At 44.1% G+C, this 16,255-nt stretch overlaps 1 protein-coding gene across 1 annotated transcript in view; it reads right to left on the reverse strand.

Moving 5' to 3' along the window:
* Positions 1–2,342: 2,342 nt before the first annotated feature.
* The window catches only part of LOC143299942 (uncharacterized), a 24,835-nt gene continuing 10,922 nt past the window's right edge, over positions 2,343–16,255 (reverse strand). Inside the window, exons 2-7 of the mRNA XM_076613482.1 lie at positions 10,210–10,444; positions 9,137–9,163; positions 6,741–6,881; positions 5,156–5,265; positions 4,149–4,394; positions 2,343–2,716 (exon numbers count right to left, since the gene is read on the reverse strand). Coding sequence (XP_076469597.1) covers positions 2,411–2,716; positions 4,149–4,394; positions 5,156–5,265; positions 6,741–6,881; positions 9,137–9,163; positions 10,210–10,273 — 894 coding nt within the window. The 5' untranslated portion in view covers positions 10,274–10,444 and the 3' untranslated portion in view covers positions 2,343–2,410. The remainder of the gene's footprint in view (positions 2,717–4,148; positions 4,395–5,155; positions 5,266–6,740; positions 6,882–9,136; positions 9,164–10,209; positions 10,445–16,255) is intronic.

Consider the following 16,255-nt stretch of genomic DNA (forward strand, 5'->3'; position numbering starts at 1 on the left):
ACCACCCATCTGGACACTGTCTGTCAGCTGCTTCGAGAGTGCTCGGAACTGTTTGTTAAGACAAGTTATTGCCCTTTGCTTCATTGTTTCTTGTTTATTTTTTTCTTTCGGATTGAAATAGTTTCAGTTTGAGTATTTCGATGAGGTATCATCCATATACGCTATTCTACATCTGGTAGGCAGATGTCTGACCAGCAGCATAACCCAACGAGCAAGTCAGGCCTTGCGTGCACACATATTGTGTGCTGGATTTCTCTGCCACAGGACTGGCATGTTTTTTTGGTTTTTTTTCCCATGGGTCACTTTTCAGTGCGCCAAATGCGAGATGCACACGGGACCTCGGTTATATCGCCTCATCCGAATGACGAGACGCTCAATTTGAATTTCTAGTCAGACATGGGAGAATGGGCGAGCCCGGGTTTCGAACCAAGACCCCAGTCACTGATTCAGGACATTGGCAGATGAGCATCATGTCTTCATCATTCTGCCATCAGTCTATGCCGCTTTCTACGGTGATTCAGTTCAACAAATGAACGGCGAGTTCATATGTCAGGAGTCTTTTTCAACCATAAACAATGCGTTTCCATGTCAGTCAGACGTCTCAGTCCACGATTTAGATAATTGTGCTACTTGTGGTGCTATTGTAGTGTTTTCTTTTTTTAAAACTTTTCAATGAGTTCTTTCAGTACATTTTCCGTTGTTATTTTTTCTCCAGTGGAAAGCAAAACTGATGATGGCTGCTTTAAAAAAAAAAAAAGTACAAGAAGAGAATAGGACAGATGAGCAGAGGACGGGCAAGAGCAACGTAAAAAAAAAGAAAAAAAAAGAAGAAGAAAAGAAACTGAAAAGTGTTTATCTCCACTGCACCAAGACATACTCACATAATTATAATTATCTACTCATCATCACTAAACGTGAATACCTGGGCGCCATCAATTGCTTTCAATAGTTATACGGGACACACACACACATATATATATATATATATATGTGTGTGTGTGTGTGTGTGTGTGTGTGTGTGTGTGTGTGTGTATATACATGTGTGTGTGTGTGTGTGTGTGTGTGTGTGTACATTTTTTCCGGTGGCCTCAGTTGCATGCAAGATCACGGAGCACATTCTTTCACTCATTTTTTTTTTTTTTGTAAGTGCACATCACGTATCTTTCTTCATTGGCCCAAAAAATGGTTTGAAAAATATATATGAGCTGTATTTAGTATTCATACTGTATCAGTAAGTTGTTTTGATACCATCCCAGTGAATGATGGCCTGTAGATTACAAAAACGTGTCTCTGTTATCAGTTCTTGAAAATGAGGACAAGGAATCCATCGAAGATGAAGCCGCGGCAAACAAACAAACAAACAACACACATGGTTTCGTTTCGAGAGTTTTTATTTTATTTTTTATTAAAAAAAAAAAAAAATCATTCAAAACAATCACAAGTTCTCCGTGAACAAAGTAAGAAGACAGACGGCAATCACTGTGAGGACAGTGTTAGAAACTTCACTTCTTTTTTTTTTTTTTTTACAATTGCCCCCCACCCTCCCACCCCCATTCATCAGTACCCCCCCCCCCACACACACACCAGCCGCCCCCCTCCCCCCCAAACCCCCACTACCAACCACACCAAAAAAGCTACTGAATGGTAAGTGATTGACAACAGTGTTTCGAGAATTGTTTCCGTTCCCACTACACAGTCTTTCATAAAATTTGTACATTTACCACCAACGCAAAACTTTATAACGGAACTGATATTCTAAAGAAGTCTTTATTTTCCCCTCTCTCTCAATCTTCTTCTTGCGTGGGCGCGCAAACTCGTAATGTCTTAACTCACTCAGTACGGCCAGTCCTCTCTTCTCCTCTACACAGACCCCTCGGATGTCCAGTGGGTGTCTGAATGACCCAACCTTTAGCTTCCGTCGTCAGAATTGTGGTATTCTTTGTCAACAGTCACCTCTTCAGTATAAGAGCCTTCCGCTTGCAATAGTTTGATGATGGTAATTGGGGTGAAACGCTGTTAACGTCGTCTCTTTCGCCGTTCGTATGGAGAGAGTTAAAAGTTTCAGCGGAGCTCTGCTGGTATTTTTGTTGAATCAAATGATTACCTCCCTTGTTTACGGGGGCTTAATTGGTAAATGGACAATAGAAATATGTCAGTGTCGGTGTCTCTTCTTCTCCTGTTTATTTTATTTATATTACAATCATCATTATCATAATTAACTTTTTTTCCTTTTCTTAAAAAAAAAAAAAAAAAAAAATTAAATGGCGCGCCTATATGCGGGTCGCCAGAAATGACGCCCGCAAAATGACTGACTCAATGGTCAATATATATGTTTCTATTTTTAGATCAGTGACAGTCACGTGCCGCAGCAGCAGTGAGTACAGAAGTCGATGACGACCTCAGTCACTTCCTAGCCGCTGAACAGGGGACTGTAGCAGGTCTGCAGGTAAGCGTTCCACACCAGCTTGGTGGGGCAGGAGTTGGTGAAAGCGTCACCCCACATGTCGCACTGGATGTACTTGTTCGGGTCCGGGTGGGGGAAGAAGAAACGGCCGGCGGCGACGGCCTTGGCGGTGCAGGGGTTACTCGGGTGGCCGGAGGGAAGCTGCGGGGTGGGCTTGGGGGTCTGCTGCGAGGCCGTACCACCCGGGGTACCCGTTGTCTGCTGGGTCAACGGGTACACGCAGGACATGACGTTCTGGCTCCACTGCAGACTCTGGAACGAAAGGGAAACAAGTTTTGGGGGTGAGAAGGGTGGTTGAGATTATTTTGTGAATGGCAGGTGTTTTTTTTTGTTTTTTTTTTTTGTTTTTGTTTTTTGAGTTTAGTGTATTATTGGTTTTGGTTTGCTACTTTTAAACCAAAACAACAGAGAGTGGGTTGACTTTCTATTAATAGCAACTTTTAATTTGACGTATTAATCCGATTCCTTTTGATACTTAAGCACGGTGTAATCAGTTATTGTTGTCTTATGAGTTATATTGAACTATATGCATGCAAAAGCACGTGGTTTCTATGAATCATTTTCTATGTATAGTACACACAGACAGGCAGACGCACACACACACACACACACACACACACCGACAATTGTCCGTATGTATATCGTCACATTTCACGTAAATGCAACCATACGAGCCTGTAAAAATGTGTGTAGACCTGATGTCCTCGAATGTCCTTGTGGTATTAACACAGAAAAGACAGTGGCTAAGAATAGCTGGGGATTCCCTCTGCGATGTATAGAAAATATGGCCTATCCTACCACCGAACATTAAGAGCAGTAGATTCATGGATAACAGACCAATGAATGGTCACCTGTTTCAGGACAATTGAGCCATAATAGGGTCTATGAAAGCTTATGTCAGTTTAATGTAAGCCGAGTGTTGAACCATAATAGGGTCTATAAAAGCTTATGCCAGTCTCTTATTTCATTACAAACCGACCGTTTAACCATAATAGGGTATATGAAAACTTAAGTCAGTCTCTGATACAAGCCGAGCTTTGAACCATAATAGGGTCTACGAAAGCTTATGCCAGTCTCTGATATAAGCCGAACGTTAAGCCATAACATGATCTGTAAAAGCGTAAGTCAGTCTCTGATACAAGCCGACCGTTGAACCATAGCAGGATCTATAAAAGCTCAAGTCAGTCTCTGATACAAGCCAAGCGTTGAGCCATGACAGGATCTTTTTTTTGTTTTTGTTTTTTTGCTGCCCCATCATCTGCACCGTTTCAGTGGCATTACTCCCACGCCGCTCATTTAGATTCCCCCATACACGTCCACACCCGGGTTCGTCCGTCACAGTTCCAGCGTCGGCAGTCCACAGGGAACCATCGATGTTAGGTCGCCAGGAGGCCACACACCAGAGGAGACCCTGCACTGCTGCTGAGTCACTTCGGTGGTGTTCAGTGGTGCCTGTTCTGATTTAACGTACTTAGGACACCACCTACTAAGCCCCCTACTAAAGACAATAATTGCTTAGTCGCGGAGCCAGACTGAGTGAGCGTCCCTCCCAGAGTGGAGACCGCCACCACGTCCCTCAAACAACAGCCACCCATGAATCTGCCGACACTGAAGACATTGACAGGACTCACCCCCAAGCACTGACTTATTGAGACTGTATGGCAGGGTCTTTGCTGCTACTTACCGGCGGGCAGGAGACCACCTGGGCATTGCCCTTCAGGTCACACTCGTAGAACTTGGTCTTGTCCCCGGGGAAGGAGAAGTAGAGCTTGCCCAGAGCGACGTTGCTAGGCGTGCAGGGGTTGTTGCTGGTGGGCAGCACTACGGGTGCGTTGACTGTTGTCTGCACCCCGGGTAGCAAGCCGGGTGTCTTTTGTGTGGGTAGGGTCGGTAGCTTCTGTCCGCCGACCAGGGCAGGCGTGTTCTGTTTCTGGTGTGGAAATGAAGAGAAAAAGATGCTATCTGTTTCTTACAATATTTTTCTTTGGTTCTTTACATTGTTTATAGTTTATAGACCTGGAGGAATCTGGTGGACAGTTCTTCTGTGCGGCGTCCCAGTGACTCTGCACAATGTTGAGGGAAGAGGAGGAAGAGGAGGAGCAGGAGGAGAGGATGAAAAAGGAAGAAGAAGTAGAAGAAGAAGAGGACAATTCGTATCAGGGGAAAAAAAGAAGAAAAAAAAGAAGAAGATTGAAATCATCACACAATTCACAGGTGAATAACAGTAAGCCACGCACACATAGGCTTCGAGAAAGTGAAGGGAAAAAGAGAATATGCAACAAATCAAGTGTGTGCAAGCGTATGTGAGTGTACCGGGATAAAAAAAAAAAGTTTATGAAGCTGTGCACATTTCCGAGAGAGAGAGAGAGAGAGAGAGAGAGAGAGAGAGAGAGACAGACAGACAGACAGACAGACAGAGACAGAGAGAGAGAATGAGAGAGAGAGAGAGAGAGGGGAGAGAGAGAGAAAGTGTGTGTGTGTACTTCCGGGTGTCAGTTGTGGTAGGGGCAGTGTATGTAAAGAAGGTGGAGGAAAATGCGGTGTGTGTGTGCGCGCGCGCGTGTGTCAGCGCGTGTGTGTGTGTGTGCGCGCGCGCGCACGTGCCTGTGCGTAACTCATACACAGGCACATGACAAAAAAGTGAGGGACAGGAGAAGAAAGACAGACACCGAGAGACACACACAGGCTTACAATGGTGGGAGGCAGCACAGTGGAAGCCACAGGCTTGTTCGTCTGCGGGTGGGGCAGGGTCACCTGAGCTGAGGAGGTCGACTGGCAAGCGCTGGAGGCAACGTCGAACACTGGAAACCAACAGCAGCGAATGTGACCAAGCAGCAATGCAGAAAAAAATCACTTTATTATCATTATTATTACTATTACTATTATCATTATTATTATTACTATAATTATTATTATCATTATTAATATCGTATATCACAGATTGACATGAGCTCACAGCTGGGTCAACAGCAAATCGAGAGCCGCAGTATGATCAATGGTTTCTCCATTGCAATTGGAATTCACTGACAGCTTAGTTTTTTTTGTTTTCTGGTTTTTTTTGTGAAGGACTATGACTCTCAAATTAGGAGGCAATAATGCACTGACTCTTAGTGCTGCAGCCTTGGGGGCTAGTTGGCCTTTGGGAACCATCCCAACGCCGACTGTCCTAAAAGCCTCTTGGCCGAGAGAGTGGGTGATGTAACTTGGGCAAGACACTCTTCACTATAATCAAATTCTGGCCCAGATAGTCAGGACAGCAGTTGCCTCCTCTGCTGTTCGGATGGTCCTAGTCGGACACGACTATCATATATTATTATTGTTATTATTATAATTCGGTTGGTAGTATTCAATCAGTCTAACAGGAAATGAGTGAACGGGTAATAACCAGAAATAGGCTGAAACTGTTAGACAAGAAATAGGCAGGTCTCTCAAATTTGGGGTGGGCTATGTATGGACGCATATGCGTACTCCCCCCCACCAACCCCCCACTCTCTCATCAGTACACCTCCCTTTTTCCTCTTTTCTCCGTGGATATTCAAAGCTTATAAATTCAAGTCTTTTTTGTTTGTGTTTCTTTTGTCTCGTAGGAAAGAGTTTCGTCAAACCAATACACGCACTGACTGGAATAATTTTTTTTTCAGAGCGATCCGTGTCTCCGGCGTTATCATTAGTATTGCACCCTCCTCCTCTCTTTGTTTCTTTGTACGTCTCTCTCTGACACACACACACACACACACATACCCACACACACTGACACGTATATATACATATATATATATATATATATAGATAGATAGATAGATAGATATCACTCATGAGAGAGTGATATATATATATATATATATATATATATATACATAGATATATATCTATATTTATGTGTGTGTGCATGAATATATATATATATATATATATATATATATATATATATATCATATTCACATTTAGAAACATACGTAGCCTACATACATAAAAACAACCCTTCCCCGACCCCACCCTTCACACACCCACACACACACACACACACACACACACACACACACACACACGCACACACACACACGCGCACACGCACACACACACACACACACTAACAGACATACTACAACCCCCACACTGCAAACCACCACACACACACACACACACACACACACACACACACACACACACACCCAGATCCACACACACACACACACACACACACTAACAGACATACTACAGCCCCCGCAGTGCAAACCACCACCACCACACACACACACAGACACTCATCACCCACCTTCCCCAGCGGGACACTGCACGATATACATGCGGTTGTTCATGTCACACTGCAGGAACTTGGAAGGGTCGGAGGGGTGCTGGAAGAACACCTGGCCCTTCGGGTTGGAGGCACACAGGTTGGGAACGTTCTTGAAGGCACCTGCATAGGGGGGGGGGGGGGGGGGGGTGGGGGGGGGGAGAGAAACAAGGAGGTAGAGAGCTAGAGAAAAGGATAAACCCCCGAAAACCTGAGTATGGCTGCCTTCATGGCGGGGTTAAAAACGGTCATGCATGTAAAAGCCCACTCGTGTACATGCGAGTGAACGTGGGAGTTGCAGCCCACGAACGAAGAAGAAGAAGAAGAAGAAGAAGAAGAAAAGGATAACGATAACGATAGCTTATTCAATAAGGCATGGCCCCATATGAACAGGTGATAACATACTTTTCGTGTAGATTCATTACGATAATATAAACTACATTTGTACAGAAACAAAACTATGTTCTGGTTAACCTGTCATATAAGAATGTCTTTTTAATGACTTATACTTTGCACTACGATTCGAAATAATGTTTTTATTTGTTAAAGATAGAGAGATGGGAAGATGGTATTTTTCACGGTTTCAGCTCCTCACGGAGGCGACACTGCGTTCGGACAAATCCATAATGCACTACACCACATCTGCAAGGCAGATGCCTGACCAGCGGCATAACCCAACGCGCTTAGTCAGGCCTTAAGTGCATGCTTATAATCATATTTGTGTACCTATCAGAGTGGATTTCTCCGACAGAATTTACCAGAGGCCGGACAACACTCTCGTTGCCATGGGTTCTTTTTCATCGCGTCAAGTTCGTGCTGGACACAGGACCTCAGTCGGTTTATCGTATCGTCCAAAAGACTAGGCGCTCTGTTCGTTTTTTCCAGTCAAACAGAGGAGAAAGGGCGAGAGCGGGATTCGAACTCAGACCCTCACGAACTCTGTATTGGCAGAGATGAGCGTCTGAGCCATTCTGCCACCTTACTTCTTCTTCTTCTTCTGCGTTCGTGGGCTGCAACTCCCACGTTCACTCGTATGCACACGAGTGGGCTTTTACGTGTATTACCGTTTTTACCCCGCCATGTAGGCAACCATACTCCGTTTTCGGGAGTGTGCATGCTGGGTATGTTCTTGTTTTCATAACCCACCGAACGCTGACATGGATTACAGGATCTTTAACGTGCGTATTTGATTTTCTGCTTGCATATACACACGAAGGGGGTTCAGGCACTAGCAGGTCTGCACATATGTTGACCTGGGAGATCGTAAAAATCTCCACCCTTTACCCACCAGGCGCCGTCACCGTGATTCGAACCCGGGACTCTCAGATTGACAGTCCAACGCTTTAACCACTCGGCTATTGCGCCCGTCAGCCACCTTACGATAACGATGGATTCACTAAGGCCATGGCCCTATCATGGTGAAGGGGTGATTACATATTTTTGTGTGTGTGTGTGGAATCATTATACATATAATCTTACAACATCCGCACACAAACAAAACTATGTACTGACTAACCTATCATATAAGTACGTCTGTTCTATTGACTTATGAATATACACGGCAAGCTACGAAATAATGTTTTCATTTGTTGAAGACAGAGAGAGAGAGAGAGAGAGAGAGAGAGAGACGGGAAGATGGTGTGAGAGACAAAGAGAAAGAGACTTGTAACGTTCTGGAAAGCACTGAAAACGTCTCTGGATGTCCCTGAACCAAAATGGGGGTCGCGCCCTTTTAGACTTGGGGGGAAATCCAAATTTGGAACATTACATTGGTCCTAAAAATAACACTGCTGTCTCCTGCGCTGAATCTTGTGCAGAGACAAATCAAAGCGCTTTCGCACCAGTCATTCACACGCATGCGTAACACTAAAACTGGAGAAACTGAAGACAAGGAAGAGGCAGGGAAGGGAAGCAATTTTGGGAAGCGGTGGGTTTTAACCTTTTCAATGCCAAATTCGCATTTATGCAACAGCTTGGTAGCTGATCCATGTCACTGAAGGGTGACCTGATCATAAGTATGTTATCCATGAACCTGCTGCTCTTTCTGTTCAGTGGTTGGATAGACCATATTTTCCACACGTCACAGGGGGAATCCCTAGCTATTTTTAGACACAGTATTTTCTGTCTTTATAGCACAAGGGAATTTTGCGCTCTAAACTGACTGGCAGTGAAAGGGATAAGGCCAGACTAACTGAAACCGCAAAAAAAAAAAAAAAAAAAAAAAAAAAAAAAAAAATTGCGCTTGATTAAAGTTTATAATAATTTCATAAATATTAGCCAATCACCGGTCCGCAGACCGGAAAACAGTAACACATGTTCATAAATACACACGGACGAAACATAACATATAGATGACACAAAGTACAAACTGTACTTACTGAGACAGCCCATTGCCTGTCGTCTTTCTGCAACATTGAAGAAACAAAAGAACAAACTGTTGAGATCCGAACACATGTTCAAATTCACGTTCCAGATCAAGTCGTCTACAGCTGTATGATACATGTATGTGTAGGTATATATTTCGTTAGCAACACGTGTTTTGTTTCAGTCGACTCTTGTCATCAGGTCAACAATTAGTTAATAGTTAGATTAGTGATTTATCAGTTAGTGACGATCAGTTAGCTGCCTTAAGCTCAGTTTGACCCAAGCCTGTGAACCGTTTGATATCAAGGGAGAATGTTGATCGGTATTTAATCAAGTCTTCAGCCTGCTTCCCTACATTTATATGTGATGGTGTAAACGCTTTTCATCGTCGTTTTCAGGGTAATAGAACTGCTGAACCTAAACCTCCAGTGTATGTGACATCCACTCACTGGCCAAGGGATGATTTACCTTTCATTGATTTCACATGTACTAGCAATGATTATCTCATTCTTTAACAGGAATAGAAAGAGAAAGGTGCGAACAAGTATAACAATTTGTGCGACCTTTTCGTTTGAAGGTGGCAATTTGTTTTCCGATTTCTCCTACTTACTGTCCACAAATGTTGTCTTCCTTAATATTTCTAAACATAAGATGCTTTGTATACAGTAACATTAACCAATCGAAATATTTTCACATTCTCAGAAAACGTAATGATACAATGACTAATGATAAGCAAACATGAGGTAAGCATACTATATTCAGTAAATCACTGGACCTTCATCATATATAATTCTTTCCAAAGTAGCAAGCAATTAATTTCATTTTTTCATAGTTTACTGTAGCATTTGGAACAACAGCAATAATGACACAGTAATAATATGATAGAACAATAAGTGGTGAGAAAGGGAAGAAAGACAAAACAAATTAAAGAAAAAAAAAGTCAAAAGATTGACAAGAGGGAATAATAATAATAATAATAATAATGTGAAAAGAATTGAATACGATAAATGAAGTAGTAGAAGATCATTGTTATACAGGAAGAAGACGAAGGAGAAGAAATCTGAAGAAGAATAAAAGTCTCACAAACCTCTCGTTCGCAGAGCAACAGCTATTCCCAAAAGGGCCAGAAATACCGCGGCAGTCTTCATCATGGCTGAAATCGGCAGATGCAAAACTGACGGAAGCGCGAGAACTTATTCGGGTGGTAAGAGTCTGCAGCCGGGTTGCAGCCAGTTGACAAAGGATGGCTTTCATGCACCGTGGTACACGCAGGCCTTTATATACCCGTTCTCCACCCGGCACACCCAGTTCACATCACATGTCTTGAAACAGACGAAGAGTGGTGATGGAGAGTTTGGGGGATACAGTATGTGTGTGTGTGTGTGTGTGTGTGTGTGTGTGAGGGGGCGAGGGGGGGAGGGCAGTTGGGAGGTGGAGGGGGGCTGGCGGGGGAGGGGGGAGGGTGGGAGGGGTAGGAGTTTGCGGAGACGGGGAGATGGGCGGTTCCCTCATTTGGTCGAGGTTTGTGCGTTTTAGTTAGCATGAGGAGAGGGCGGTGTTTTCATCACAGTGTTTGGTCAGGTTTGCGCACATTGTGTGCGTCTTTTCCCTCCCCTCTCTCTCTCTCCGTCTCTCTCTCTCTCTCTCCGTCTCCCTCTCTCTCTCTCCGTCTCTCTCTTTCTCTCCGTCTCTCTCTTTTAATGAAAAGCATGTCTGTCAGTCATTATGGTTCGCAGTACACATACTTACAAGTTGTGCCAGGTGGCTGATAACTTACATACTGAACTTCAATGGTGGACGAAAATATAATTAAAAAAAAATCATTAGCATAGATACGTATATCATATGTTCGTCATTACTGGCCATAACTATCATCCCTTTGATGATGAAACTAGCAAATTAAGCCTCTTCATCGAGTATCTCTCTCTCTCTCTCTCTCTATATATATATATATATATAAACGTAACGTAGAACTGAAAAACAAATATTGCGGAGATAAGAGATGGGTGGTATCTATACATTCATTCATTCATTTATGTCTTAATTGTTTTTTTGTTTTCGTTTTGTCATGTCGCGTTTTTAAATTTCTGTTTGACAATCTGCCCGGTAATCTAAATTAGATTATCAATAAACTGTCTGGGTTGATGTTCACCGTTCATTAGTGACATAGATCCATAGATCCTGAAAAGGAATCTTCAGATAGGCTTGTAAGTGTGTGCAGTCATTAAATCCGTTAAACTAGGACTTGGGGATGACAGACAGACAGACAGACAGACACACACACACACACACTAGCACACACACACACATACAAACACACACACACGCACACACATATACACAAACACACACACACACGCGCGCGCGCGCGCACAAACACACACACGAACACACACACACACACAAACACACACGCACACACATTGGCTCACACACACACACACACACACACACTGGCACACACACACACACACACACACACACACTGGCTCACACACACACACACACACACACACACACACACACACACACACACACACACACACAGATGTGATAAGCGGTAGATAAATGAGTCTGATTCACACACATTCAATCCCATTGACGCAAATGCACACTCTGTCTCGTTCAGCAAGTGACACTGTCACTGACCCCGCAGGCGACAGACAGGCACCTTGGGGCGGTGAAACGGAAATGAGTTTGTGCCTTATTATACAAATACTACAACTACTACTACTAGATAGTACTTATATGGCGCAAACTCCCAATATAAGGGGCTCTAAGCGCCCCACATGAAACAATGCATATACAATAGTGCATAATAACACACCTTTGTACATGAAAAAAACAAACAACAACACACATATGTGTACCTACACACCAAGACAATGCTACAAATTACAGATATGAACAATCAAACACACAAACACGCGCGCTGGGTTTTCAAGTTTGTTTTGAAAGAGCGGGACAGCGTGTGGTAAGTGACGGGAGATCCGGCAGAGGAAGAGAATTCCAGACAGAAGGTGCTTGATACTGAAAGGCCCTCTTAGGGCCAAGTATCGTTGAAGAGGTTCTGGGGACTTGAGGGAGCTTTTCAACAGAAGTTCTTCTTCTTCTTCTGCGTTCCCCGTGATCATGGTCTCAGACTTGCAGTCCTATGCTGGAGATGAAGGTGGTGGTCTTGATGAGATCTTCTTTGGTGCCCCAGAGCTTTTCTGCCAGTGTGGCTCCACAGGGCCACTGCTGCGTCCGTGCATCTTGATACAGGGGGCAGGACTGCAGGATGTGCTCCGGGGTTTGTGGGCCTGTCTTACACGGGCAGTCAGGAGTGTGTGACAGCTTTATTCGGTACATGTGGTCTCGCAGGCGGCAGTGCCCCGTGTGTAGTCGGAATATGATTGTCTCAACAGAAGTGAGACCGACCTGAGGGAACGGGATGGGATATAGGTATAAGCAAGACACAGACAGACGCATCTTTTGGGCACACATGCACAGAACATTGCTGGCAGTCAACTGAAAGAAAATTAGCAAAATGAAATCCGTGTGACAAGAAAGATTGATTTGGCCTGACATAACACGAGCCTGCATAATGACGTGTTGCATAGAACATTTCTGGCAATCAAATCAGTGAAAAACAACAACAATAAGAACAAAACAAAAATCAGAATGAGGAAAGCTACTTATGAGACAGTGTATAATGATCTCAGTGAGACTGAGACCGATAGACAACTCAGTGAGGGCAACGACAAAAAACAAGAACTGCAGACAGAGAGAAACACAGAAAGGTACAGAGAGGAATGAAAATGAGAAAAAGTGATATTAAAATATGCCGCGCGCGCACGAATGCGGCACACACACACACACACACACACACACACACACACACACAGACCTAGTCAGGCAGGCAGACAGACACAACAGACACACAGAAAGAGAGACAGAGTTTCCCAATGATACACAGAGAATGGAGAGTAAGAGCGCAGACTGACTGACTGCAATTGACACTAACAAAAAGATATAGAGAGACAGTTGATCAAACGACGAGTCAATTAAAGCTGTCCTTTCACCCCCTCTCCCCCCGGCCCCCCCCCCCGCCTCCCCCTTCCCCCCAAACACACACTGAGACACCAACGACCAAATGAACAGTGAAAAAGAAATGCACTTTTAATTGCCAAAACATCAACGACCCACGGTTAGGCGGCAACCTCAAAACTATGAAGTGAGCCAACATCTTCAACGAAAATTAAAACTACGCAGAGACTGATCTATCCACTCGCAGATTAGAGAAGAGGTCAACCTTCCCTCATCAAAGGACCCCCCCCCCCCCCCACCCCCCTCCGCCCCCCCATAAAATGCATGTAGTCCGAGTTAAACCTGCTCCCATGTCTAAAAGCACTTTCTTTTTCCTCAACAAACGGCTGAGAAACCTGTGGCTGGAGACTGAGCTTTGTTTCTGAGTAGTGGCTAAGTCCTGATAAGGCAGCCATGTTTGTCACAACATCCGGGCAATGGCTGACTGGTGGAGCGCTGTTGTGGCGAGTTTCTCTCCGCGTTCAGGGGTTCAACGAGGACGGTTTGGGGATGTTTGGTATTTCTGGCCTGCACCTAAGTCGGGTTTAATTGGGGCCTCCCAGACTGAGGGATGCCGAGGAGAGTCTCTCTCGCTCTCTCTCCCCCTCTCTCTGTGTCTCTCTTTGTCTCTCTCTCTACCCTCTCTTTCTGTATCGCTTTGTCTCTGTCTCCCCCTCTCTGTGTCTCTCTTTGTCTCTGTCTCCCCCCACTCTCTCTGTGTTTCTCTTTGTCTCTCTCTCTCCCTCTCTCTCTGTGTATCTCTCTCTCCCTCTCTCTGTGTTTCTCTTTGTCTCTGTCTCCCTCTCTCTCTCTCCTTCTCTCTCTGTCGCTGTCTCTCCCTCTCTCTGTGTCTCTCTTTGTCTCTGCCTCTCTCTCCCCCTTTCTCTCTGTCTCTATTTGTCTCTGTCTCTCCCCCTCTCTGTGTGTCTCTCTTTGTCTCTGTCTCTCTCTCCCCCTCTCTGTGTGTCTCTCTTTGTCTCTGTCTCCCCCCCTCTCTCTGTGTCTCTCTTTGTCTCTGTCTCTCTCTCCCCCTCTCTCTGTGTCTCTCTTTGTCTCTGTCTCTCTCCCTCTCTGTGTGTCTTTGTCTCCCTCTCTCTCTCCTTCTCTCTCTGTCGCTGTCTCTGTCTCTCCCCCTCTCTGTGTGTCTCTCTTTGTCTCTGTCTCTCTCCCACCTCTGTCTCTCCCCCTCTCTCTGTGTCTCTCTTTGTCTCTGTCTCTTTCCCCCCTCTCTCTCCCTCTCTCTCTCTGCCCCCTCTCTCCCCCTCTGTCTCTGCCTTTGCTTCACTTACAGATATGCTTACTCGTCATAGGTTTCGTTTTTTCATCATCCGCTATGATTCATTATAATGTGCTAAATGTTTCCAGATGTAAAAAAAAAAAAAAGTTAATAAAGACCCCCACCACCCCCGTCCCTTAAAAAAAATATCGTAGCCACTCCTGATCCGATCAACATTTTGTGGGGAGTCGAAAGATCAAAGAAATATTGGACAAAGTGACAGTAAAAAAAAAAAAAAAAAAAAAAAAAAAAAAAAAAAAAGGGGGGGGGGGGGGGGGGGGGGGGCGGAAGAAAAAGACAAAGCCGGTTTAGAAAGAAAAAAAAAAAAAAGAAAAAGAAGTCCAGATCGATTACATATTGACAAGTATTTACCCGTTGGAAGTATTTTCTCCAGCAGCCGTGCCTACTTACTTCATGGGGGAAAAAAAAGGATTCATTGAACACATCTTTATTCATTACTGTGTGTTGAATTACCTTCTTTTTTTTTCTCAAAGTAAAAGACAGTGTTAACAAAGGCCCTTTGGAAACCTTTTCCTCTTCATCTTCTTCGTTCTTGTGATGCGACTGTCTTGTTCACACGTGTATGCACGAGTGGGCTTCCACATGTGTGACTGTTTTTACCACCGCCATGTAGGCAGTCATACTCCGTTTTCGGGCGGAGGAGTGTGTGTGTGTGTGTGTGTGTGTGTGTGTGTGTGTGTGTGTGTGTGTGTGTAAGATGGATATGTTATCAATCCACCGAACGCTGGTATGGATCACGGGATCTTTAACGTGCGTATTTCATCTCCGAAGTTCTCCATGCGTATACATACCAACGAAGGAGGTTCAGGCACAAGCAGGTCTGCACATCATTTGGCGTGAGAGATCGGAACAGACTCCACCTTTTACCCACCAGGCGCCGTTAAACAACGTAAAGATATTTCTTCCGTCCGCTCCTGTTCAGCATTTTTATTCTACTTTTGACAAGGGAAATAAAAGTGACAGCAAAATTCAGGTATAATGCGAATTTATTGGGGATATCCGTCTGAGAACATGTAAGTGTTTCAGACGAAATACTTATCTGCGACTGATTTTCAGTATCTTTTTTTCTTCTTTGGGAACGTCCCAGGCAACTCTGACCTCCCCCCTCACCCCTCATCCCCCCCTCTTCCCACCCACCTTTGCGCAAAGTGAAGAACGCCTACAGTGGAGTAACGTAGCCTACACCAGTGTTGTAGACTGACATGACATAACGTTATTTTTTCCAGTTATCACACACACACACATACTGATACACACACACACACACACACACACACACACACACACACACACACACGCACACACACACACACACACACACACACACAAATAAAAGTACCTCCCCGTTCAGCCGTCCTTTCATTCTTTTTTCTAGTGAGTCTTTTCCCAGTAGGTAGTAGCTGGCTGAATGTGCATCTGTTGCAAAAATTCAGCAGCGGTTCTTTCTTTATTTATTTATTTATCTATTTTATTTTTTAAATAGGTCTGCGCAACAATAAACTATTGTTTTCATGCATGTTTCATGTTATGTTTTACATAACTCAATTTTGATGTCGGGACAGGTGGGTATTCGCAAGAATAAGATAAGATAAGAATAACTTTATTATCTCCAACTGGAGAAATTTGGTCAGGTGCATTATCACAACATAGACAAGTAAACAACATGGGGACCATAACTGTAAAAGTCAACAACAGCTTTTACGAATATTACGAAGATACAAATGTAAAAAATATCACATACACCGTTTCATACATACATCCACACACT

Source organism: Babylonia areolata, chromosome 25 (assembly GCF_041734735.1).
Source record: "Babylonia areolata isolate BAREFJ2019XMU chromosome 25, ASM4173473v1, whole genome shotgun sequence".
Lineage (NCBI taxonomy): Eukaryota > Metazoa > Mollusca > Gastropoda > Neogastropoda > Buccinidae > Babylonia > Babylonia areolata.